We start from the raw sequence: 25,630 nt of genomic DNA, 5'->3' as shown, positions 1-25,630 counted from the left end.
GAGAATAGAAGGACCGAGGTGGAGGAAATAAAGGCAAAAAGATAGAAGAAACAAGCAACAACAACAACAACAAAAAAAAAATTAGTGGATCAAGTTGTAAAGTCTGTGGGTTTTTCTTGATTTTGAGAGGTTAACTTCTTCCTTTTTCTTTTCTCTCCCTCTTCCTAGTCGGTGACTCTGTACCCCAGGCTCTGCCCCTGTGTCACTCTTAGGTAGGGATTTGCAGTTGATGGGATTCTATGGCAATGTCATATAATTGACTTTAGTCTTGCTGGAAGTAAAGGCTTGTTGGCGTTTGCAGGGTCCAACGATGAGAGAGTTTGCTTTCCTGGATTCTCTCTCCTAGTCCCCCCTTTCTGAATTAGCAGCCTGGTGATCCAGCTATAAGGCTGCAACTGCTTCTGCCTGGGGAGTAAGAGGCTCAAAGAGCTGGGAAATCCCCACTCTATCCCCACTCAGTGCAAGGCTTTGGGAAAGGCTCTGAGAGTCAGGGCCTCCAGTGTAATCAGGCGGGGGTGGGAGTCAATTGTTGTCAAGGTGACTGTTCAGCGCCTATCATTTAGTTGGACCTCTCAACCCAGGCTTTCCACACTTTGTAGCCTGTTTTTGCAGGGAAGAAGAGGCACTAGTCTCTGCTTACGACTAGTGTAGTATAGACCTTATTATCTGCCAAGTCCTTCTTGTTAGCGTTTATCCCTGAATATGGAGGCTCTATCAATCAGAAGTTGCCCCCGCCCCTTTAGCGAGAGGCACTAAAAAATATCACGCCTCTTGTCTTGGATCGCTGAACTGAGAGAGATCTTATCAATTAGAACCAAGGGTGCGCAGATTTTATGGGTTAAGCTAATTTCAGTGATTGGGTTGCAGCTGTGTTTCCGAAGGTATTTTAGGCTGCCTGCGCGCACCCCTCCCCCAACGCTTGATTGTTAGCTTGAATGGCTGGGTGAGGTGCCCCGCCCACGGAGAGAATCTCCCAAACCTCTCCCGCTCGGCCCGCCGCTGGCGGCTGGACCGCACCAGGCGCAGGATAATGGAGCCCCCTGGGTGTGCGGGCCAGTAGGGCGCCCTGGGCGCGTGGAATACCCAAGGCACGCGCGCGCGCGAATGGGGCGCTCAGGGCACCGGTGGCCGGCGACCCCCACTCGCAGTGTGCGGGCCGCTGGGAACGTCAGCGGTGCTCAACCGGACCGGGCGCTCGCGCGTTGGCTCGTGGCTGCCGCTCGCGGTGGCGGTTCGCGGGGGCTCGCGGCAGCTCGCGGTGGCGGTTCGCGGGGGTTCGCGGCAGCTCACGGGCTCGCGGCGGCTTGCGGTTCCCAAGTATATGGGCTGACTCACCGCGGGCGCACTCCCTGGCGGCTTGAATGAGCGTCGCTGCGGTAGCTTCCTCCACACCCTCGTCTCTCAGATTCAAGTGATAACAGTCCTTTTGCTTTCAGTTTGTGTGGAACTCCGGAATGCTCCGAGGATAAATTTTTCTGTTTCTAGTTGATAAATTTGTTGTGATTTAGGGGAGAGCTGTCGGACGCGCTTCTCACGGCGCCATTTCCGTCATCTCAAGTTTTTTTACTTAATACATTTTTCTCCTTTCTATTTTTTTCTTGCCATTTTTCTCATTGTTGAAACTGGAACATGTGTCTTATAGTTTCCTGTGATCTGGGTTTTGCTGATAATGCTATTTTTAAGGAAACAAGATAGCACAAGTATTTTATTTTAAGTATTTATTTTTTAATTAAATAAGAGACAGAGAGGCAAAGACAAACTTCCTCATGTGCCCAACCAGGATCTACCTGACAAGTCCCCTACCAGGTGATGCTCAGTGCATCTGGGGCTGTTGCTCCATTGCTTGGCAATCAAGCTATTTTAGCACCTGAAATGAGGCTATGGAGCTATCCTCAGCACCCAGGGCCAACTTGCACAAACCAAGCCATGGCACATGTGGAAGGAGAAAAAAGAGAAGGGGGAAGGGTGGAGAAAGCAGATGGTCACTTCTTCTGTGTTCTCTGACTGGGAATCAAACCTAGGACTTCCACATGCCAGGCTGACACTCTACTATGGAGCCAACCAGCCAGGGCACAAGTATTTTTTTTAAAGTGTTTTTCAGTGTCCGTAAATGTTTCACTTTATGCTGAAAACAGCCTAGCTATGGAGTTTATATTTTAATCGGACAGGAAAATGGAAGTTATCAGGTGACATCTCTACATTTTATTCCTGCTTTCTCTTTGTTGGAAGACACCATGGCAGATTATTTGCTGAGGGGTCACTCACCCACTGCTGAACTGAACTGGGAGGAACATGCCAGCCTTTCTTTATCTATAGCGCCAAACAGTTATTCTGGGCAGAGAATCAGAAGAGCAGTTTTTCCTGTTGAATCTGCAGTGGGGAACTGGGGCAACTGAATGTAGGCCTTAAACCCTTTGGTCCCAACCCTTCTCTGTTCTTATTTGTGATGATGAACAATCTCTTAGTGAGTGCTCATTCCAGTGGAAATACAATCACAGAATCATCTGGGTTAGAAAAGACTCCCTGAGGTCACCTGGCCCCATGTAGTAACCTTAATATGGGATTCCAACATCAACTCTCCCAGAACAAAGCTGCTTGTTAACAACTCCTGTCTCCTACGTACAACCCTTTGCATTCTGTTTTCTCTTTTGTCCTTCAGTGAAATAGATTATTAAATTGCATTCCTTTCTGCTGTGGAGATGCGTGCCTGTATACACATATGTCTGTGTAGATCTTTAAGGTTAATTTTGATTCATGCTTGCCCTCTACAGAGAGCCCATTCAACAGTTGGATAGAGTAGTGATTTTCAACGCAAGTACCACGAGAATTTTTAAAACATGCAGTACCCAACTACTAATATTTAGTCAGGGGCACTGACCTCTTTTCCCTTAGAGTGTCAAATAAAATGATGACAACAGCCAACACAACGATAGCTGTGTGGTATGAATGAATCAAAATTATACCTATTTTTTTTGTCAGGTTGGCAAAATATATTTTTTGGTGCACCACAGAATTTAAATAGTTTGTGTTCCATGAATTGAAAATGGCTGTGTAGAGGCCTTATGACAAACAAAAGGGTTTATGAGTACATTTTGACATATGATGGAATTATCACAGACTGTATTTTTTAGCTACAGTGTGTGTGATGGTTAATTTTATGCATCAATTTGACTGGGCCACACAGGTACATGGATATTGGGTCAAACATTATTCTGGGTGTTTCTGTGGCAGAGTTTTTAGATAAGATTAATATTTAAATTGATGGACTTGGAGTAAAACAGGTTGCCCTCCATAATTGTGGGTGGAAGTCCCCCACTCAGGTGAAGGCCTGAACAGAACAAAAAGACTGATTTCCCTGAGCAAGGAGGAATTCTCCAGCAGGGCTTCGGACTGAAACTACAGCATCGGCTCTGAGTCTCCAGTCTGCTGGGCCACCCTGCAGGTTTTGAATCTGCCAGTGACCAGAATCCTATGAGCCGCTTCCTTAATAACTTTCTGTTGGTTTTGTTTCTCTGGAGTACCCTGAACAAATAGTGTGAAACCAGCCAAAGAAGTATAATACCCCAGATTTTTGTGGCTGTCTATTTTTGAAGTGGTTTTTTATGTTAAAGAAATTGACATCAGAAAAATGAGCATTTGAGCATAACTCTTCTAGCATACCGCCTTTCAATTCCTGACCTGGTCACTTTCCCTCTCTGAGCCTCAGTTTCCTGTCTGTAGAAGGAGTTTGAGATAAGTCTATGACTCCATGAAATACAACTGTTGAACATTTGAACATGCTGAGGGAGTATCTAAAGATAATTCTCCTGAGGGCTGCTCGGTGCTGGGTAAGGAAAGAAGCTTAGGGTGTGTACAGGTCATGGTGATGCCAAGTGGGGTGAGGAATCATGACGAGGAGGATTCTCTGTAGCACGTACAACATTCTAAGTGTAAAGTAGGGATAATTGAATTTCTGCCTAAAAACCTCTATCTTTTGAGGGCAGATGGTCTCACTTTCTCATTTAAGGGCAGATGGTCTCACTTTTCATGGTTCTTAGAATCTCTCTGCACTGCAATAATTCTTACTGTGTGTTGGTGAAGGCTTGGCAGCTCTGACAAGCTGAGGTCCTCTGGCCAAACTGAGGGGCCCCGGCCCAACCAGCAGACAGGAAATGCCTGACCCCAAGGACATAGTGTTATTCCTGACCCTGGAGATTGGAAGGAGTCTCTCAGGCTACCTCTGGCCAGTGGGGTTGTAAGCTGATTTCTCAGTTGTCTTGGTTTTGAGCCTTTCTCTTTTTTCAGCTTGGACTTCCTCTCAGGTAAAAAAGCAGTAACCACAAGGAGGAAATCACATGATTTTAGCTTCTCCTGTCTGGAGCGTGGTTAATACTTAGCTTTCTGTCTGAATTAACATTCACCTTGTACAGCAGTCTATCTGAGTCTGGCACTTTGGGTTGGGCAGTCTGGGTCTGGAACTGCGGAATTCAGCTGCCACCACGGATATGGACAACTTCTCCTGGCAGTGTCCCCTGCAAATTGGTGCGGTGGATTTCTTTGCCCTCAGGGTTCCTTCTGACCAGAGTGAGGAGGCAGGACCCTCATGGCCATGTCCTCTGAGAGGCTAGTTGACTGTTTATTCATTTGGTGCTGAAGACAGACAAATGATTAACCCCCTGTAATCCCTGGTTAGCCCCCCGTTATGGTCATGAGTTCAGCCTTTGGAACCGCAGAGAAATTGTTTTCCAGCCTTCTATCCAGCCGGGTGGCCTGGCCTGGCCTCTGCATAGACACCCTCCCTTGGGAGAGCGCGGTGCATTGGGGCATGGGAAGGGGCTTCCTGTGGGGAGGTAAGGCAGGGACCAGCGAGAGGACAGGGAGACAGGAAAGGAGCTGCAGGCCCAGAGGAGGCAGAGAGGGAGCTAGCTGCTCCTGGCCAGCGCCTGCCCGCTTCCTTCCCCGACTTGATGGCCCCACTGCAGGCCTGGCCCAAGGCCACGTGACAGTGGCCTTGGCACATGACTCCACGGCATTGCCTAGTGTGTAGGTGGGTAGGGGAGTGGCAGAGGTCTTTGCTCAGACTTCTGGCTCCTTCATTTCACCATTCTGCGGGCAGAGGCTGCTAGTTGGGTCCCTCCTGACCTCGCTGATGACATGCCCTCCCTTGCTGCTTCTATGTCCCAAAAAACTGGGGGAATGGGAAATGGGATGGCAGGGAGCCAGAAATGCTGGTCTGAGTCCTGACTTTACTTGGGAGCTGTCACCTGGAGCTCAAGTTGCTAAGTCTCAGCCCTCTTCACATGTAAAACAGGGTGGATGACTCTCATGGAATTATTGGAGGCAAATGAGAGGGACCTGCTCAAGTGCTGTATCAGCTGCCTTGGCTGTCCAGTGGGTGACCAGCTCACAGCAAAGGCCCAGAGGTCTGTGAGCCCCTCCCTCCCCAAGGCCATCCCTGGCTGGAAGGTGCCAGGATAGGGTGGGGTCCTGTGCCAAGAGAGCCAGTCGGTTTATCTTTTAGGAAGGTAGAGGAGAAGTGTGCACTTGTCTGCCCCAACCCCTTTGCAGGAAATTAGGTCAAATTTATAAAGTGATAGGGTCGTTGCTGTTGGTAAGGCCCAGGTGTCTGGGTAACCCCAGTGGGGACCTTTGGGAAAATGTGCCAATAAACTCATTTTCAATTCTGGCTCTGCTGCTGGCTTTACTTCCCCCACCTCATTCCTTCCTTCCTTTTCTCCCTCCCCTTTTTTCCATCAAACTTTATCATATTTTCTTCCACTCTGTAGTATTATTTTCAAACCTACCTGATTCAAATGGAGTTGAGTTTGTCTAGAAAGCATTTTATCATTTTCCTAGTGACTTTATAGGTAATAAACATTACTTTTTTTTGAGTTGGGGAGTACGAGGTGGGAGGAGGGGACATGAACATATTGCAAGTTCTAAAACCTAGGATTTGAATGGTCTTGGCAAAGTTGGCTGATGCCACCCTGAAGTGATCTGTATCTAAGAGAAAAGTGTGGTGGTGGTGACGATGTCGTTGGTGGTGATGGTGATGGTGTTGTTGTTGTTGTTCGTGGTGTGTGTCTGGGGATCTTGCAGCTTGCTGCTGTGCCTGTTAAGTAAGCAAGCTGCCACTGAAATGTCTAATGAAACTGACAACAGTGCCTCCCTGGATAACTGACCTGCACGTCATACGATAAACTAGAACAGTGGTTCTCAACTTCTCTAATGCTGTGACCCCGCAATACAGTTCCTCATGTTGCGGTGACCCCAAACCAAAAAATAATTTTGGTGGCTACTTCATAGCTGTAATTTTGCTTACAGTTATGATTCGGAATGTAAATACCTGATATGCATTATGTATTCTCATTGCTACAAATCAAACATAATTTAAACAGTGATTAATCACAAAAACAATATTTAATTACATATTGAGAAATATTTATTACTAATGGACCTCCTTACCTAGTGTATTGGGGCTACCATTCTGTAAATAGCTGCTTAACTAATGGATGTTTTTTCCAGATTAGTGGCAATTTTTCTATATAGAACAGTGTGAACTACGTCATAGGATACACTGCAGTTTCTGCACAGCATGGTATCTTTCAGGGCTCTTTCACACTATAAAGCAGCGGTTTCTGCGGTGGAATCCACATCTCATTTACTTCAGTGGGAGACCCGTGGGTTCCACAGAAGAGAGACCCCCTGTACGGCAGAAATGCAGTTCCGACACATTTCTTCCTCTCCTATTCAAGTCAATGGGAGGCCGCAGCAGATTCTGCTCAAATATAGAGCATGTTGCTTAATTTTTTCCACGCTAGAACTTTTCCTAGAGCAGAAAAATTCCAAAAGTGGAATCTGCCACCCCCAATAGACTTCTATAGGAGGCAGATCTTTTACACTGCAGAATCCGCACAGCAGATTCCTCAGTGTGAGGCCTCTTTCAGTCTTTTGGGGGTGGCGGATTCCACCTTTGGAGTTTTTCTGCTCTAGGAAAAGTTCTAGCGTGGAAAAAATTAAGCAACATGCTCTATATTTGAGCGGAATCTGCTGCGGCATCCCATTGACTTGAATAGGAGAGGAAGAAATGTGTCGGAAACTGTCATTTCTCCGCCTCTCATTGAAATCAGAAGGAGGCTGTGGCGGATTGTGTGGTAACCCGAGATTCTCGGGAGCTCTCTTCCACAAAATCCGCCGCACTCCCAATGAAATCAATAGGAGGCGGATTCAATGCCGGAAATCGCTGATTTCAGCAGTTTCCTCATTCAGAATATGGGAAAATAGTGGGAGATATGGGAGATAATTATACATTGGGGAACAGTGTGAACTACATCTTATAGTGGTCTCTTATAGTATAAGACCGATGTAGTTCACACTGTGTAAATGTATGGTGCTTTGTGTAAGTGTAAGCTGCTTTGTGTACTGTGTAATGATTATACACAAAGCACCTTACCCTTACACAGGATTGTGTGTATAGTGTGTGTACTGGGTTTTTTTTTTTTTTTTCTGTATTTTTCCGAAGCCGGAAACGGGGAGAGACAGTCAGACAGACTCCCGCATGCGCCCGACTGGGATCCATCTGGCACGCCCACCAGGGGGCGACGCTCTGCCCACCAGGGGGTGATACTCTGCCCCTCCAGGGCGTCGCTCTGTTGCGACCAGAGCCACTCTAGCACCTGGGGCAGAGGCTGAGGAGCCATCCCCAGTGCCCGGGCCATCTTTGCTCCAGTGGAGCCTTGGCTGCGGGAGGGGAAGAGAGAGACAGAGAGGAAGGAGAGGGGGAGGGGTGGATAGCTGATGGGCGCTTCTCCTGTGTGCCCTGGCCGGGAATCGAACCCGGGACTTCTGCACACCAGGCCGACGCTCTACCACTGAGCCAACTGGCCAGGGCCAGTGTGTGTACTGTTTTTACATTATTAACCTTTTTTACACCAGCAGGCTGTCTCGCAGGCTCTCTTCCCTGCCCCTTAGGCCCCGGACAGATGATGCAATCACATCTGCGCATGATCGCAGGCATTTAGTTTGGAACGCAGGCCACGTGCGTTCAAGCTGAATAGCACTGCTACGACGGTAGCGCGGCTTCTCAGCGGCTAAAGCCATCGGAAATATGCCGGGGTCATGACCCACAGGTTGAGAACCGCTGAACTAGAAGATTCAGACCCAAACTCCTCATCAAATAGAAGCTCAGAGGGGGCGGATACTTGAAGTCACACAGCACAGTGTGATAGCCCTGGTTTTAGGACGTAGCTGACCAAAAACAAGGGCTATCATCCATTGCTGCAAATTCAGGGATTAGAATTCTAGATGCAGAATTAATCTTGTCTGCCTGACTGCTCCCACCACTACCTCTATCTCTGTGGGACACCTCTTAAAAGGCTTTTTCTCCTTAAGTATCTCTCCTTCTGGAGGGAGAAGAGCTCCCTTACAGATGGTTTATGTCAGAGTTTGTTGAATCACCTACCTCATTCAGCTGTAGACATATACTTTCTGTATAGAGGATGGGTTGTCAACATCTCCAAACTATATGGAACTGAACCTTGTTTTCTTTGCCCCAGATCTCCAAGAAACTAGCCCCTCCCTGGCTCTTGTCTCCACAGGTAGGCTAGTCATTAATACAGCTGGTCAGCTCTGCTTGTCCTGGCCAAAGGCCATTCTTGGCAAATAGAGCTGTGACCCTCAATTTAGAAGGTGTGTGTTTATAATTTTTTTTTTTTTTGTATTTTTCCGAAGCCGGAAACGGGGAGAGACAGTCAGACAGACTCCCGCATGCGCCCAACCGGGATCCACCCGGCATGCCCACCAGGGGCGAAGCTCTGCCCACCAGGGGGTGATGCTCTGCCCCTCCGGGGCGTCGCTCTGTCGCGACCAGAGCCACTCTAGCGCCTGGGGCAGAGGCCAAGGAGCCATCCCCAGCGCCCGGGCCATCTTTGCTCCAATGGAGCCTTGGCTGCGGGAGGGGAAGAGAGAGACAAAGAGGAAGGAGAGGGGGAGGGGTGGAGAAGCAGATGGGCGCTTCTCCTGTGTGCCCTGGCCGGGAATCGAACCCGGGACTTCTGCACACCAGGCCGATGCTCTACCACTGAGCCAACCGGCCAGGGCCTATAATTTTTTAAATTAAGAAGTTAGCTAATTTTTTTTTTTTTTTTTACAGAGACAGAGAGTGAGTCAGAGAGAGGGATAGACAGGAATGGAGAGAGATGAGAAGCATCAATCATTAGTTTTTCAGTGCCCGTTGCAACACCTTAGTTGTTCATTGATTGCTTTCTCATATGTGCCTTGACCACGGGCCTTCAGCAGACCGAGTAACCCCTCGCTGGAGCCAGCGACCCTGGACTCAAGTTGGTGGGCTTTTCCTTAAACCAGATGAGCCCGCACTCAAGCTGGCGAGCTCAGGGTCCCGAACCCAGGTCCTCTGCATCACAGTCCGACGCTCTATCCACTGCGCCACCGCCTGGTCAGGCTAGAAGTTAGCTAAATTTTTATAACTACCAATTACCATGTCTCTACTGTGTGGCAGCTACTTTTACAAAAATATTGTATGATTAGAGGAAGCATACTTGTTTTTATGGGTGCTGACTTTGAGGTTCAGCAAAGCTAAGTAACTTGCATAGAGTAGCTGACAGAGAGCAGTGGCTTTGAACCTAGGTCAGTCTAGCCACAAAGCTGTCACAGTGCCCTGCCACCCACTCTTTGTTCAACCTGGCCTTGCTTAAGAAAATATGTTGCTAGTTTTTATTTGGAGAATGAATTGGAAAGTAGCTGGAACAAAATGTGCTTAGATAGCTGTTGACAGTGTCTAGATAACATTTCTGAAAATTAAAGTCTTCTAGATTGAAGTAATCACAACTCGTCCTCGTCTTCCTTTTTGTTGCCTCTAGAATAATCATAGGTTTGTTATTCTTTTATGTGTCTTGTCAGGTTTAAAACAAAGTTGGCGCTTTTCGCTGATAAAAATAAATCTTTACTGTGAATACACAGATATTCACAAAAAGGAAAAGTCTTGATTACCATACCAGCTTCTGGTTAAGAATGTGGGCACTGGAGCTGGACCACAGGGGTTTGAATCCTGCTCTGCCACTTAAGATCTTATGGTCTTGAGCTAGCCTCTTTACTTCTGTGCCTATTTTTTCATCTCTGAAATTGAAAATAATACCTTGCTTCTTTGGTGTGTTGTTAAAGATTAAATGATATAGAGCTCCTCGATTCCTGGTCAGGGCATACAAGAGAAGCAACCAACTGCTTCTCCACCCCTCCCCCTTCTTTCTCTTTCTCTTCCCCTCCTGCAGCCATGGCTCTAATGGTTCCAGCAAGCTGGCCCTGGGCACTGAGGATGGCTCCATAGCCTTGCCTCAGGCACTAAAATAGCTAGGTTGCTGAGCAATGGAGCAGCAGCACCAGATGGGCAGAGCATTGCCTGGTAGGGGACCTGCCAGGTGGATCCTGGTCAGGGTACATATGGGAGCCTGTCTGTCTGCCTCCAGCCTCTCACTTAAAAAAAATGATAACAGAGCTCCTAGAAGTGACCAAGAGGTGTTTAATATTTTAATAATCTTCTAGTTTTCCTCTCTGGACCTGTGTATACCTGTGTATGCTAGTGTGCATATACTAATAGACATAATGAGATTATTTTTAAACCAACCAGTTCCTATCTAATAATATATTGTGACTTCCTTGCCTTACCTCTTAAGAAGCCATTTGCATTACTTCATAGCTGCCTAGAACCCAATGATATAGTGGTGTCAATGGAACTGAGCCTACGTTTAGGGCATGCAGATTGCCAGTTTTGCACTAATGTAATGCCTTTTATAATAAACTTGAGCAGAGTAGATGTTGTATACTGAATGGTGTCTCTTTACTGACAGGAGCTGCCCCCTCTTTTCAGAGCATATCTTCTCATGTCTCCCCTGGTGTGAATGAGGTCATAGACATGCTTCCTTTGGGAGCCCACACCCTCTTTAACTCGATTGTGGCAACATTGTGAACTTAATATGCCAGCCCTAAGTGAACACTCAGACTCTTCTCCCTTCTCCCCATCCTTATCCTCCTTTAAAACCAGAAAAACCATGTTTATTTAGTACCTTTAGTATGAATCATCTCTTGGTTCCCAAGAAGTCATAGATCAGAAAGTCCTTTTGTTTTTGCTTCTACAAAGGTGCTCTGTCCTTCTCAACTGGGCTTGATGTGAAACCTTGAGTTTCCTGGTTTCCTAGGATGGACCCCAAAACCCCACTTTTCAGGCTAGAGAGCTGTAGCCACTTCTGTACCATTCTGGGCACCATACCCTGCCATTTTAGTTGTATGAGTTTCTGATGACACATATGGTTCTCTTACTGATATAAAATTCTTGCTGGTTGGTCTCAGATTGGCCAAAAACATTGATTAGTTCCCCCTAAATTTCCTTCCACCCCTCTGCTGCCTTTATCCACTAGCAAACCAAGAGGTCTTAAAAACACGTTTGAAAACCCAACTCTTATCTCTGCACCCCTCACCTTCGGAGTGTATTGCATATGAAAATTCATGGGATGTACCTGTGTACTGCACCAGGAAGCAAGAAGTGATGGATACAAGTGGTTGAGGGTTAGTAGTCCCTTGTGGGATGGACCTCTTAAAAGGTGTATAACTTTAATGGGGTTTGTAAGCCTAATACTGAGTGTTTGAAACCGGGCATCTTAAACAGAATGCATTCTAAAGGGACTCAGCTGCATTCCAGGACACTGTTGACTGCCCAGTCACAGGCACAGCCATTTTCCTGTGGTGGTGAGGAGAAGGGCTTAGTTTTTCACCCTAATCTACAGAGTTCGCATCTCTGAGAAAGGGCATAATAGGTCTTTGGGGCGTTAAGTCAGCTAAAATTTTGGTGGTGCCTGTGTATCTTGAGGTGTGCTCAAATGGCATTAGGACTTAAAAAAAGAAATAATGTGCGTATTCCACATTCAAAAGAGAAACTCTGCCTGACTAGGCGGTGGTGCAGTGGATAGAGCATTGGACTGGGATGCAGAGAGCCCAGGTTTGAGACCCCGAGGTCGCCAGCTTGAGTGCGGGCTCATCTGGTTTGAGCAAAGCTCACCAGCTTGGACCCAAGGTCACTGGCTTGAGCAAGGGGTTACTCGGTCTGCTGTAGCCCCCTGGTCAGGGCACGTATGAGAAAGCAATCAATGAACAACTGAAGTGCCACAATGAAAAACTGATAATTGATGCTTCTCACCTCTCCCCATTCCTGTCTGTCTGTCCCTATCTATCCCTCTCTCTGACTCTCTCTTTGTCTCTGTTAAGAAAAATAAAAATAAAAAGAGAAACCCCATGTTTATACCACATTTTTAAAACTCAGAGTATCAGTTCCTTGACACAGTAATTTCCAGAGTGCTTTTTATAATATTTGCTTCCAATACCTTGCCTGTGAGGAAGGTTAAAGAGCATTATCCACTTTGCACTGATGAACACACTGGAACAATTGGAACAATGTGAAGTGAGGTTAACTGACTTTCTTTGGGCTCTCACGTGAGGCTGGCTCAGCCAGAATGGCTTCTGCTTTCCACTCTGAGTTTCTGGAGAGCTGGGGCTGCCTTGGGGAAGTTCTCAGTGGAGGCAGGAAAAGCTCCCAGCCAAGAAAGGGGCATCTTTTTCCTTTTTTTTTTTTTTTTTCTGAAGCTGGAAACAGGGAGAGACAGTCAGACAGACTCCCGCATGCGCCCGACCGGGATCCACCCGGCACGCCCACCATGGGGCGACGCTCTGCCCATCCTGGGCATCGCCATGTTGCGACCAGAGCCACTCTAGCGCCTGAGGCAGAGGCCACAGAGCCATCCTCAGCCCCCGGGCCATCTTTGCTCCAATGGAGCCTTGGCTGCGGGAGGGGAAGAGAGAGACAGAGAGGAAGGCGCGGCGGAGGGGTGGAGAAGCAAATGGGCGCTTCTCCTGTGTGCCCTGGCCAGGAATCGAACCCGGGTCCTCCGCACGCTAGGCCGACGCTCTACCGCTGAGCCAACTGGCCAGGGCTAGAAAGGGGCATCTTGCTTAGCAATGTTCTTGTAAGTTCTGTTTGGGGGCTGCTGAGTCAGAGAGAGCTGGACACTTGAAAATCTTAGTCCAAGATCCTTGACCTATAAACTGCTTGGCTGTCATGGAGCTAAGCTGGAGGAGTGATGGATGGCAGAAGTAAATTATTTTTGGCTCCATGGCTCAGTGTTGGCAGGGGGCCCTTTAAATTTGAAATGCAAATTTGACATCTACAAAAGGTTTAGGAATCTGAGGTATTTTTTCCCCTATAGTTCCCATGTTGGCATGTTCTGTAGAGGGGTTTCCAGTTATGCCAGGAGCATGCTCTGTTAAGGGCTCTCTACAATTAAAGTATACATATAACTATGTAATAAGGCTATAGGGATGGCTTCTAACATATAGGGTCCCCGCATTTCTTCCATCCATCCCCAACAGATCTATGAAAGCTTGATCCTCAACACAAAGCCAGGTTGGTGCTGCTCCTAGTGACATGATCCTGGATCAGAAGTTAGTATATCAATGCTTCTGTTATTCTTATGTCGTTTTTTTAAAATTAAATTAATCAAATTATTTATTGGTTTTAGAGAGGAAGGAGGGGGGAGGGAGAGAGAGATAGAGCGAGCATGTGCGGAAGATTAGTTGTTCCACTTATTTACACATACATTGATAGATTGTGCCAGAACCGAGGGGTTGAACTTGCAACCTTAGCTTATCAGGATGATGCTGTAACCAATTGAGCAACCTGACCAAAGCCTATTCTTGTGTCTTGAATGTACTTTTCCTCTGGCTCCTTACAGGTCTACTCCTGATTAGCTAAATCCTCCCAAGATTGCTGTGGGCTTGAGGTCTAATTGACAAATACAAATTGTATGTATTTGTATATATTTAGAGGAGGGCAAGCTTTAATAAAAGTAAGGAATACAGGTAACTTGGAGGCCGCAAAATTGGTTTGTATGCCACTTTACATCTTACATGTTAGCCTTAGGGTAGTGGGTCTTCTTTTTGAGTATTTTCTGAGTTGTAAAATGAGAATGTCATTACCCCCCCATGGTTAAAGCTACAATACCATGTCAATAGAATCACCCACTTCCCAGGTGGAAACATTAAGTATGGCCTCAGGGTGAGCTGCCACTGACCTCTGTCCCAGACCAACCTCCTTTGCTCTAGGATCTGTAAGACATGAGTGGCACAGAGGTGTGCCATGCCATCTGAGGCTTGGAACTCTTACCACTTTATTGGACTGTGCCACTGGAATTCAGAGGCAGATGAGGTGAGGGAATAAGGCCAGACTGTCGTGACCTTTATCTGTGTGTTTTGTCCGCAGCAGGGATCCCCAGTCATCTCCTTGTCCCCTTTGTCCCTAATGGAACAAGAAGACAAACAGGGTGTGTGTGAATCCCTGGACTCAGAAGACACAGGGATGGGCTCCGATTTTGAGAACTCTGAGGACAGGGACGGAGACCCACACGAGACAGAAATGGGTTCTAACGCACAAGATGCAGACAAGAGAGGCAGTGCCCTGGAGCAGGAGATGGGCTCCAACCCAGAGGATGAAGCTCCGAGAGGCCACTCAGAGGAGCAGGAACTAGTGTCTGACATTTGCACAGGTGAGGAAAAAGCTACAGTCTCCAGGAAGTTGCCCCGCTTACACTTATTCTCAGCTCCTCCAGAGTTATACCCAGAAGCGGCATTGTGTGGGAGCTCTCCAGAGGAGGCCATTAAGACCAACCTGCACCATCTTAAGCCTGAGAAACGTTCTTTTCTTCAGTCCAGTGTGAGGTGGGCTGTGATGGTAAACGGGTGAAGAGGGCAGTCATTGGTGTGGCACTTGACAGTATACAGAATACTGCTTTAAACAACACAAGAGGAAACACAGGTAATATTAGAACCCACCTCCTCAGGTTGTTGGGAGAGTTAGATAAGTTGCCGCATACAAAGGCTTACTAAGCACAGTGCTGAGCAAAGTATTCATGTTTACAATTATTGTCATCACCTTGTTTGCAGATAAATAAACTCAGTGGTAAGTGACCTGCCCAGGTTCATGTGGCTAATTCTCAGAGAACCCAAGGCCTCTCTGTTCAATCTTTTGCTGTTCCTGACTTGAAAACAGTACATGCTGGGACTCCATCTGTACTCAATTCTGTCTTGGAGCATTTCTTACTCTATCCTGCCCTGTGTGTGCCTCGGGGACAGAAAGGAGCCAAAACACCTTATGGCCAGGGCTGTGAGATTGCATTCTTTTCCCTGGAACTCACCCAGCATCCCAGGCCTGGCAGTCCACACAAGCAAGAGTTCTCTCATATCCAATGACTTTCTGGAGAGTCCTCTGCCTGGACACAGGCAGCCAAAGACAGTGTGTGTGCTGCCAGGCGTCCCCAAACTGCGGCCCCGCGGGCCACAATGCGGCCCCCTGAGGCCATTTATCCAGCCCCCACTGCACTTCTGGAAGGGGCACCTCTTTCATTGGTGGTCAGTGAGAGGACCACTGTATTTGGCAGCCCTCCAATGGTCTGAGGGACAGTGTAAAAAGTTTGGAGACCCCTGAGTGCTCACTTCTGCTTCCCCCTACATCTTCCCTACCCCCCTTAGATAGGAAAGCCCTTAGGTTGGGGTGTGTTTGGTGTATTGTTCCACCTTAAGCTGTTGCAGAATGACCAACCACATTTTCAAAATCAGTCCAGGGTCTGGTTAGGCCTGGTTAGGCCAGATGGGCTTTTGCTGTGGTTGGCTAGAGTAGTCTTATCTTGGAGGCTAGGGCCTTAAAAGGTATGGGTCGCTCTTAGAGTGAGCAAATCTCTTCCGTGGTCTCACGGGTTCCCCTTACCTGGCCAGACCTGACCAGACAGTCAGGCCTTAAGATGACTCTTAACAGTGGAGCCTCAGGACAGTGGGTGTGGCCTGGGCCCAGAGAGAACTGGTCAGCCACGGGGGCAGGTGAGTGAGCGTTTCCCAGGTTTGGGAGCATATGCTCCTTTAGGCCTTACTTCTCCAAGAAGCATCAAGTGTAATCTCAGGGACTTTGGAGTGAGGTTGGGAGTACCCGGGGGAGGTGATTAATTACTCCGTGGCTCCCACACTTCCTGAGACTGATTTCCTCTGGGTTTACTTTTTGAGCTCCAAATACAGTCACTCCCATTGTCACCCTTCTGTTGCAGAGGGGCTGCTGAGTAAGGAAGAAGTGGTTGCTCTCCGAGGGGAGGACAACCAATCCGGCGTAGCCGAGATGGCCATGTTCCCAGGACTGTCTGAGTCCGACAGCGTATCCCCGAGGCCCAGGGAAGAGGAGGAGGAGAGCGCAGGCGAGGACCGGCTTGAGGAGGATGAGGAGCAGTCGCCGCCGCCCATGCTCCCGTGGAGGCGGCACCTCTCCCTGGGGAGTCGGCACCTCAGTGACAGGTCGGCCCCCCGCCGCTTCCGCCGGCTGCACCACCCCATGGCTGTGGATCTCGGGGAGTTGGATAGTCTGATGGCTAGTATCATGGATGCGCCCACGATCTGCCCCGATTGCGGGGAGAGCTTCAGCCCGGGCGCCGCCTTCCTGCAGCACCAGCGCATCCACCGCCTAGCGGAGGCGGCCGCGGTGGCCACCCTGGAGCCGTTCGGCCTGGCGGAGGAGTGTGGCGCAGGGAGCTTCGGGGCGGGGCCTACGCTGGCCCGGCCCCCGCGCGAGAAACCCTTTCGCTGCGGAGAGTGCGGCAAGGGCTTCAGCCGCAACACCTACCTGACCAACCACTTGCGCCTACACACGGGCGAGAGGCCCAACCTGTGCGGCGACTGCGGCAAGAGCTTCAGCTGGCGCGCGGACCTGCTCAAGCACCGGCGGCTGCACACGGGCGAGAAGCCCTACCCGTGTCCCGAGTGCGGCGAAACCTTTAGCCTCAGCTCGCACCTGCTGAGCCACCGGCGCGCGCACGCGGCCGCCAGTGGCGCCGGGCCCGCAACGCTGCGGCCCTTCGCCTGTGGCGAGTGCGGCAAGGGCTTCGTGCGCCGTTCGCACCTGGCGAACCACCAGCGCATCCACACCGGCGAGAAGCCCCACGGCTGCGGTGAGTGCGGCAAGCGCTTTAGCTGGCGCTCGGACCTGGTGAAGCACCAGCGCGTGCACACGGGCGAGAAGCCCTACATGTGCTCTGAGTGCGGCGAGACCTTCAGCGTCAGCTCGCACCTCTTCACGCACAAGCGCACGCACTCGGGCGAGCGGCCTTACGTGTGCCGGGAGTGCGGCAAGGGCTTCGGCCGCAACTCGCACCTGGTCAACCACCTACGCGTGCACACGGGCGAGAAGCCGTTTCGCTGCGGCCAGTGCGAGAAGCGCTTCAGCGACTTCTCCACTCTCACGCAGCACCAACGCACGCACACGGGCGAGAAGCCCTACACGTGCATTGAGTGTGGCAAGAGCTTCATCCAGAGTTCGCACCTGATCCGACACCGCCGCATTCATACCGGCAATAAGCCGCACAAGTGTGCGGGCTGTGGCAAGGGCTTCCGCTACAAAACGCACCTCGCGCAGCACCAGAAGCTGCACCTGTGCTAGGGCTGGGACTCAGGGAGGCTGCCCTCTCGGGAGCACGTGAGGCGTAGGTGTTCTGGGGACAAATCCTATAGAAGCAAATGGGAAGGGGCGGGAGGGACAATATGAGCGGTTAGGGAGCCTTTTGGTGTTGTGGGTCCTGAAGGAAGGGAGGGTTGAGAGGTGTAAACGCCAAATTACCAAATAGCACAAGCAATGAATGTTTTCCGGTTGTTCTATAAATGCCAAACTAGCACTTTTCTATTTGTAAAGTGCTCTATGCTTTTTAATGAGTGTTAGCTGTTTCTCACAGCTTTGTGAGGTAGACCAGTATTATGACCCCTGTTTTAGTGAAAGCCTGGGGACAGGAGTGCGGAAGACTGTTCTGAGGAGAGGCTGTGACAGTTGTGGAATATGTGTGGTCTGACCTTCTGTGCTCTCGCTAGGAAGACTTACCTGTTGTGATTTATATAATAAAACAAGGACACTGAAATTCGTATGCTTGATTGCTTGATGAAAACCTTAAGGCTGGGCTAGAAGGGCCAAAGATGTCCTTGTTGACAAAGCTGGTCTTTGTCATGTGATTAGGGTGTCCTAGGTATGTTACATTTCTAGTAGGGTCTGTAGTTAGGTGACTGTTGTGTAGATGTCAGTTGCCTGTGCTGAAAACCACTCCCATAGGTTAGTCTGTAGGAGTTAAGAGTTGTGGGAAGCAGCCTGTTTTCGCCTCTAAGTGATCATTACCCTGGACTTTTTGTGGAAGCATCTTCACAAACTGTTGGACACACGTGAAGGGAAGAAAACAACTACAAGATTGTTTTTACCATTTAGCAAATTTTCTGGGGAGGCCAGTAATTTATACTTATCAGTTGCATTCTAGCAAAAAACCTCTGGGGACTTTAGGAAAGCATGTTTTCATTATTATAAAAACACTTAAAAAAATCCCTGAGAATTCTGTGCTTGCATAATGCTTACTGATCTTGACCTCTTAGATTATTGTTATTCACAAATGCAAATAGATTTACAAAATATAGATAGTTTGGAAAATACTAATTTTTTAATTTTCTTTTAGTTGAGAGTGATATGAGCAAAGCAAGTGTTCATTATTTATTCAGAATTTTATAATCTGAATGTGAAGTGTATGAGACTCACCTGAAAATAATATGGTATAGCCCATTTGTAGGTAATCTTACTCCTTTGGGTTTTTTTTCCATGCACATCTACCTCTTCCAGTTGCCTTTAAGTTTCCTCAAGTCTATGCCTATGAAATGTCATTGAACTTTTGATTCTTCATGGGTTGACTATCCACTTCATGGGTTATTTGGCTTTTGCTGCCATGGTTATACTGTTGCACAGTCTCGCCTGCATCAAATATGTTACATACTAGCAGTTTTTCAGAAAGAGTTCAATAGGCAGTGAGGAGATTGAAGCTAATGTAAAATAATGTAGAGGCAGTTGATATCTTTGGATTTCATTGACCTCACTTGTTCTTTCTGTTACCATGGATAACAGAGTCAGTTGCTACTTCAGTATCCCCTCCTTGATCAAACCCCTTAGCAGAAAGAAACAGACCAACATGAACACTCACTGTCATGGTGCATCTATAATGTGATTCCATTTTTTCTTACAATTCTTCAGGGAACATTATCTGCATTAAGTGAGGTTAAATGCATTCAGGAGGTGGTTTCTTGTATTTAGTTTTAGAATAATAGTATTTCTCAAACTCTCTTAACTGTGGTTTACCCTTACAGATGTTAATCTGAAGATTCCTACCAATTCATTAGCAAAGGTGGAGGCAACTGTATCATTTGTTTCCCAGGAGTTTGGTCAAGTTCAGGCTGAGCTTTACTGAGCAGAATCTGGAGCAGATTAAATAGGTTAAGTGGCTGGCTTAAATCTTGAGCTCCGAGTTGGAAGGAGGAGGTGACAAGGTAACCCCATGAGCCGTGTAGTCTCTACAAGATCAGGAGGCTGTACATATGTGAAAAAGTACAAATTAAGAACCTGTGTTCATAGACAATCTGAACTGTATTTCTGAAGTTCGTGCACACTTCACTGTAATGTTATTTTACAGCTGTTTGTTAAAATCGTGAATCATTTAATGACCCTAAAAATAACAGGTTTTGTGTGAGTGTGTGTTTTGTATGTGTGAATTGCCTTACTTTCAGGTTGTTTTATTTAATGATGGTTCCCTGGACAGCATTCTGGTGTTCAAGCAACCAATATGGAATATTTGTCATTAAATCCATATCAGTCTTTTATCATATCATTCTTTAGTCTTTGTCACCCATTAAATGTCAGTTCACTCTGTGAAAGCTGTATTCACAAGTACAATTTGATTTTCAAAATACTAATAGTTTCTGGTAAAACAAGGGTAAGCAAACCACCAAGTCCAGCCTGCCTCTTTTTGTAAGTAAAATTGTATTGGAATATAATCAGACCCATAGAGACTGCTTACATGTTGTCTGTAGCTGCTTTTGGATTACAATGGCAAGGTTGAGTGGTTGGGACAGAGACTCTATGGCTCGTAGTCCTAAGATATTTACTATCTGGTTCTTTACAGAAAGTTTGCTGACTCCTATGTTTATTTTTTTATTTTTTTTTCAGATTCCATATAAATATTCAAGTGATGTTTCTTGATGATCAGAAAATATGTGAAATCAGGCATAAAAACATATGCAATATTTTAAAAACTAGGTTCTCTCTTATCTGAAATAGTGGCTCAGAGCTCACAGTTTGGGTTTGTTCATTTTCAGAATTCTAGATGAAATAAATTAATCAGTGTATGTAATTGGGGTGTGTGTGTTAAATTGCTACTGGAAACTAGAAAAAACCTATCTACATATCTGAAAATTGGAGAGTTTCAACAGGAAGTAATTTATAACAAAGTGAGAACACTAATGTTGCAATTCCTGAAACCTACCACTTAGGAAACGTGCCAGTGGCTTGATTGGATCTCCGTGAACCACTCTCTCCTGAGAATGAGCCAATAACAAACAACCGGATGTATGAAAAGACCCAGGAGTCCAAGCACAGACCATTTGAAGTAAATAGAGCAATGACATCCTGTAAAACAGAGACCTTGTGGGAAAAGAGCACACTCACCACATGCTTTCTGCACTGTGGACGTGGGCAAATATTGTCTTTCGATCCAGTTTACCAAAATGTCAGAATGTACAGCTAATTTTCTTTTCCTGGCACATCTCAAACAACTCATTAAAACCTGTTGTTGTTGTTGTTATTATTATTATTTTATTTTATTTTAGTATCCATAGAGACAGAACAAAACTCTCCTAATTTAGTTGAGATCACTTTTTTTTCTATTGCAGATTATAGCAGGAAATGAAATAATAATTGCACTTTTGCAGCCTTTCGGCAGAATGCAAGTCATGAGACCACTTGAACCTCATTTGTATCAATTATAATGGTAACCTCTATTAATGTTTTCCTTTTGTTGTTTTGTTTTGTTTGTTTTAAGGAAACATAGATTTTTATTTCCTGACGCTTGATAGAACCCCTCCATCGGAGGCAATAACTGCATTTCTGCCTGGGGACTAGCTTTTGGTGACATATCCAATTCCACATACCATGACCATGAACACGTTCTGAAGGTGCAGAAGGAGGCAGCACAGTGACATACCATGACCATGAACACGTTCTCAGGCTGCAGAAGGAGACAGCACAGTGACCGTGACCGTGAACACGTTCTGAGGGTGCAAAAGGAGGCAGCACAGTGACCGTGACCGTGAACACGTTCTGAGGGTGCAAAAGGAGGCAGCACAGTGACCATGACCATGAACACGTTATGAAGGTGCAGAAGGAGGCAGCACAGTGATATACCATGACCATGAACACATTCTCAGGCTGCAGAAGGAGACAGCACAGTGACCATGACCATGAACACGTTCTGAGGGTGCAGAAGGAGACAGCACAATTACATATCATGATCAGCAACATGTTAGAGGGTGCAGAAGGAGGCAGCACAGTGACATACCATGATCAGGAACATGTTCTGAGGGTGGAGAAGGAGGTAATGAAATACCATGACCATGATCACATTCTGAGGGTGCAGGAGGCAGCACAGTGACATATGATCAGGAACATGTTCTGAGGGTTCAGAAGGAGGCAGCACAGTGACCATGACCATGAACACATTCTGAGGGTGCAGAAGGAGGCAGCACAGTGACCATGACCATGAACACATTCTGAGGGTGCAGAAGGAGGCAGCACAGTGACATACCATGATCAGGAACACGTTCTGAGGGTGTAGAAGGAGGCAGCACAGTGACCATGACCATGAACACATTCTGAGGGTGCAGAAGGAGGCAGCACAGTGACCATGACCATGAACACATTCTGAGGGTGCAGAAGGAGGCAGCACAGTGACATACCATGATCAGGAACACGTTCTGAGGGTGCAGAAGGAGGCAGCACAGTGACCATGACCATGAACACATTCTGAGGGTGCAGAAGGAGGCAGCACAGTGACATACCATGATCAGGAACACGTTCTGAGGGTGTAGAAGGAGGCAGCACAGTGACCATGACCATGAATACATTTTGAGGGTTCAGAAGGAGGCAGCAGTGTGGTGGAATGAGCACTCTGGGTGTTGAAAGGGCTGGGTTCTAACATTAGTAATAGCTAACATTTATTGAACATACTGGTCGCTGGATTCTGTTTTAAGCACTTTTTATGAATTATCATTATTCTATTTTACAGATGTAGAAGCTGTGACTCCTGTGTTTAAATGTTCAGGTGGGTCAGATCATCCTGGAATTGGCTGATGTCTAAATGGTCTTCCTGTCCTAACCAATAATTCATTGCAGTACTTCTACACTGATGTGGCTTTCAGATGTTGGGAATGTGTAATGTTATACCTACCATTGTTATTTATTTCCAAAGATCTGTGTCTCATTCTTTGTAAGAACCAATCTGTGGGAAATTTTTGTTGTGGGCAGGGGAAGGTAGTTATGGAGGAAGGGAGGCAGGTCTTAGGTTTCATCTCTATAAAAATAGTTTTTTTCTGAATCACATAACAAAGTATCTTCTTTCCCCCAGTTTTCAGAAATGTAATTTAATGGCTACTGATAATACTGAATGCAACTTATCAGCTACACTGACCTTATGCTTAAAATATTTTTTAGCTAGTGCCTGCCCAACCTTGTATGAGACATGCCACAGTGAGACAACAGTTTGTAAGGAAGAGATTCACAAGAAACAGAAGAGAGGAAGCATGAAAAACACTTTTTTTAAAAAAAATTTTTTATTTATTCATTTTAGAGAGGAGGGAGGGAGGGAGGGAGGAGAGAGAGAGAGAGAGAGAGAAAGGGGGGAGGAGCAGGAAGCATCAACTCCCATATATGCCTTGACCAGACAAGTGCAGGGTTTTGAACCGGCAACCTCAGTGTTCCCAGGTCGATGCTTTATCCACTGCGCCACCAGAGGTCAGCCCACTTTATTTTCTTTTAATGACCACAACTACCTCCTTGTGTGAATGTCCACAAACCCATTCCCTGCAGAGCAAGGCCAACGGATACTGGGTCCTGGTGCTGCCAGGAGGCGAGTGGTACTATGATCACAACAATCCTTTCCAAACTCTATTCGCTCTTATAAATTTATAATTGTCACTTCATAGAGGTCTTTGTATCTGAGTCATATGTGCAGATGACAAATTTAGGTATAAACAAGAACTTAAAATCACTCATTTGAGATTTTGTTTAAAATTACACATGCTACTGATGTAACAGGTAAAATAGAAATGTGGTTCTTAATATCTTAACATTCTTTAAAAATAATTTTTATTGATTGATTTTAGAAAGAGAAGAAGGGAGAGAAAGAGAAATATTGACTTGTTGTCCCATTTATCTATGCATTCATTGGTTGATTCTTGTACGTGCCCTGACTGGGATTGAACCTGCAACCTTGGTGTATCTGGACAATCCTCTAATCAGCTGAGCTTCCTGGCCAGGGCCACTTCTTAACATTCGTAACAAAACAGTCCTAATTCTGCCAGTTGTTATCATTATAGATTTTATAGTTGCCTTTTTAACTCCTCCTTAGCACAGTTTGAGAATATATGTTGATTGCTATTTACTATTAAAAAAAAAAGTTTACGGAAATCAGTTTATAAGACCTAGAAGAGCCCTAATATGTACTATTTTCCTCAAAATGGATGTGAGAAATGTAAATTTTATAACAGCATTATTTATCCTGGTTCAGTTCTAATGGGTTGTCTTGTTAATTTTATGTTGCAATTAATAAAAATATTTTCTTCTACAAAAATAAAATGATAAGTGCTATACAGATTTTATTAATCCATTCACCAGCTATGAAATAAATACTGTTGTAAGCCACGTACTTGTTTAGCTATTGAAGATTTGGTAATGAACAACACAGGCAAAGGCCCTCCCTTTCATAAACATTTTATTCTAGAATACTAATATGAATGTTAAATTAACTGATACTACTATTTCATTGTGTTTATAAGAGAGTTATAAAAGAAATTAAAGGAAATTACAGCATACATTTAACATTGATTAGCTAGAATGACCTAATGACTCTATTCAGGATTGACAAATAATAGTTATAGTAATAATACTAATAACTAAAATTGATTGTTATAAGCACTGAGGTAAATCAATTATTTAAATCTAAAAGACTCATATACTTACACAGCGAGAGAAGGGAAGGGGAGGGAAGGGAAACAAAAAAAGTAACTAAGTTAGATTATATCTCTCCGTAAGGAGATTATCAATAAATGAATATGAAGTAGAATTTGTTTTGTGATATTAAAATATTAAAGGAGGCACTTAGAACACTAATACAATATAGCATAAGCACATTTTAGTAATTTATACACATACATATCATGGAGACATGCTCTTTGCCATGAGTCTCATTTTCCAGAAAAGGCGAGGTATATTGCATGTGAAGTAGTCAAAGGTCTTTAGAAGGTAATGGAATTCCTGCTCTGAGGGGAAAAAAGGAAGAAGACAGAGGTTACCCAAGGTGATCGTGGTCTTTTCCCATCATGTGTTTGCAGGTGTGTCTTCCCTTCTGCCCTGTGCTCTCTGGTTATCCACAATGGTCTCACAGTTGCCTGGAACAACTCTCCTTTCCCACCTCTGTGTCTTGCAGACTTCAGTGTCTCTGTGTGGGGACTGCAAGCTGGCAAAGCCTTTGCAGTTTAAGGCTTAGGCTAAAGCCTAAGCTCTCTCCCCCACCTCCGTACTGGCTATGAAGCTCAGTATTTGTACTTGTTCCAACCCCCTACCTCACTTGTTTAAGTTGCTAGAGGCAATTTACACGCCCTTCCTCTCACCCTTTGTTTATTCTGATGTTGGTTTATTTCAGTTATGCATGGTAAGGGGATTCCTGTTTATGCCTGAAGAGAATTCCTGGCCTGACCTGTGGTGGCGCACTGGATAAAGCATTGATCTGGAACACTGAGGTTGCCGGTTTGAAACCCTGGGCTTGCCTGGTCAAGGTGCATATGGGAGTTGATGCTTCCTGCTCCTCCCCCCTTCTCTCCTCTCTCTCTCTTATACTCTCTCTACTTTATAAAATAAATAAAATCTTAAAAAAAAAAGTTCCTGTTTATGCCTCAGATGTGTGACTTTGTATTGAAGACTTCCTTATTTGCATACAGCTCTGCACTATATAATAAAGGAGACCGGGGCTTTGCTTTGCTCGTGCTAGCCATCAGCTGTGCAAAGAGACCTCTGGGTCCCATCTTTTTCCTCTTTGAGTTTATTTCTTCATCCCGCACTGTTCTCACGCAGGAACTGGACAATTACTAGCTGTGCTGGTCTGTGGCACCTCTGCCTGGAATACATTCCCCATATTCAACACCAGCCTAAAGGCAAGGGCCCTATTTGAGTGCCCTACCTAGATGGGCTTCTCCAGTAGCACCTTACTTGTCTTTGGCACTTTGCCTTGTTGACTGTGTACAATACTGACCATGTCTCATGTTTGATAAACTCCAGCAGACCAGGAGCAGAGATGGAACACTGGAAGCCTTAGGCCTGTGTTCAGACTGTATGTGTGTTTTGTTAGTTTGCACTCTTTTTAAAAATCAAAATTAATTAAAAAAATTACAACCTATGTCAAACCTACAGAAAAGTACAGAATGTGATATAGTGTAT

General features: G+C 46.1%; 1 protein-coding gene across 5 annotated transcripts in view; it reads left to right on the top strand.

The window, feature by feature from the left end:
• ZNF697 (zinc finger protein 697) overlaps nucleotides 1-25,243 on the top strand; it is a 57,709-nt gene extending 32,466 nt beyond the window's left edge. For 2 of the 5 annotated variants that reach the window (XM_066268126.1, XM_066268129.1), the window contains exons 2-3: nucleotides 14,300-14,582; nucleotides 16,131-20,770. In XM_066268126.1, coding sequence (XP_066124223.1) covers nucleotides 14,339-14,582; nucleotides 16,131-17,509 — 1,623 coding nt within the window. In that variant the 5' untranslated portion in view covers nucleotides 14,300-14,338 and the 3' untranslated portion in view covers nucleotides 17,510-20,770. Of the gene's footprint in view, nucleotides 1-14,299; nucleotides 14,583-16,130; nucleotides 20,771-20,814; nucleotides 20,913-22,205; nucleotides 22,242-24,839 lie in introns of those variants that run through there. The other 3 variants (XM_066268127.1, XM_066268128.1, XR_010730375.1) reach the window with 2 other exon arrangements.
• Nucleotides 25,244-25,630: the final 387 nt, after the last annotated feature.

This window comes from Saccopteryx bilineata, chromosome 3, assembly GCF_036850765.1.
Source record: "Saccopteryx bilineata isolate mSacBil1 chromosome 3, mSacBil1_pri_phased_curated, whole genome shotgun sequence".
NCBI lineage: Eukaryota > Metazoa > Chordata > Mammalia > Chiroptera > Emballonuridae > Saccopteryx > Saccopteryx bilineata.
Note: the sequence above shows the minus strand (reverse complement) of the source record. Positions and strands in the feature narration are given on the sequence as shown.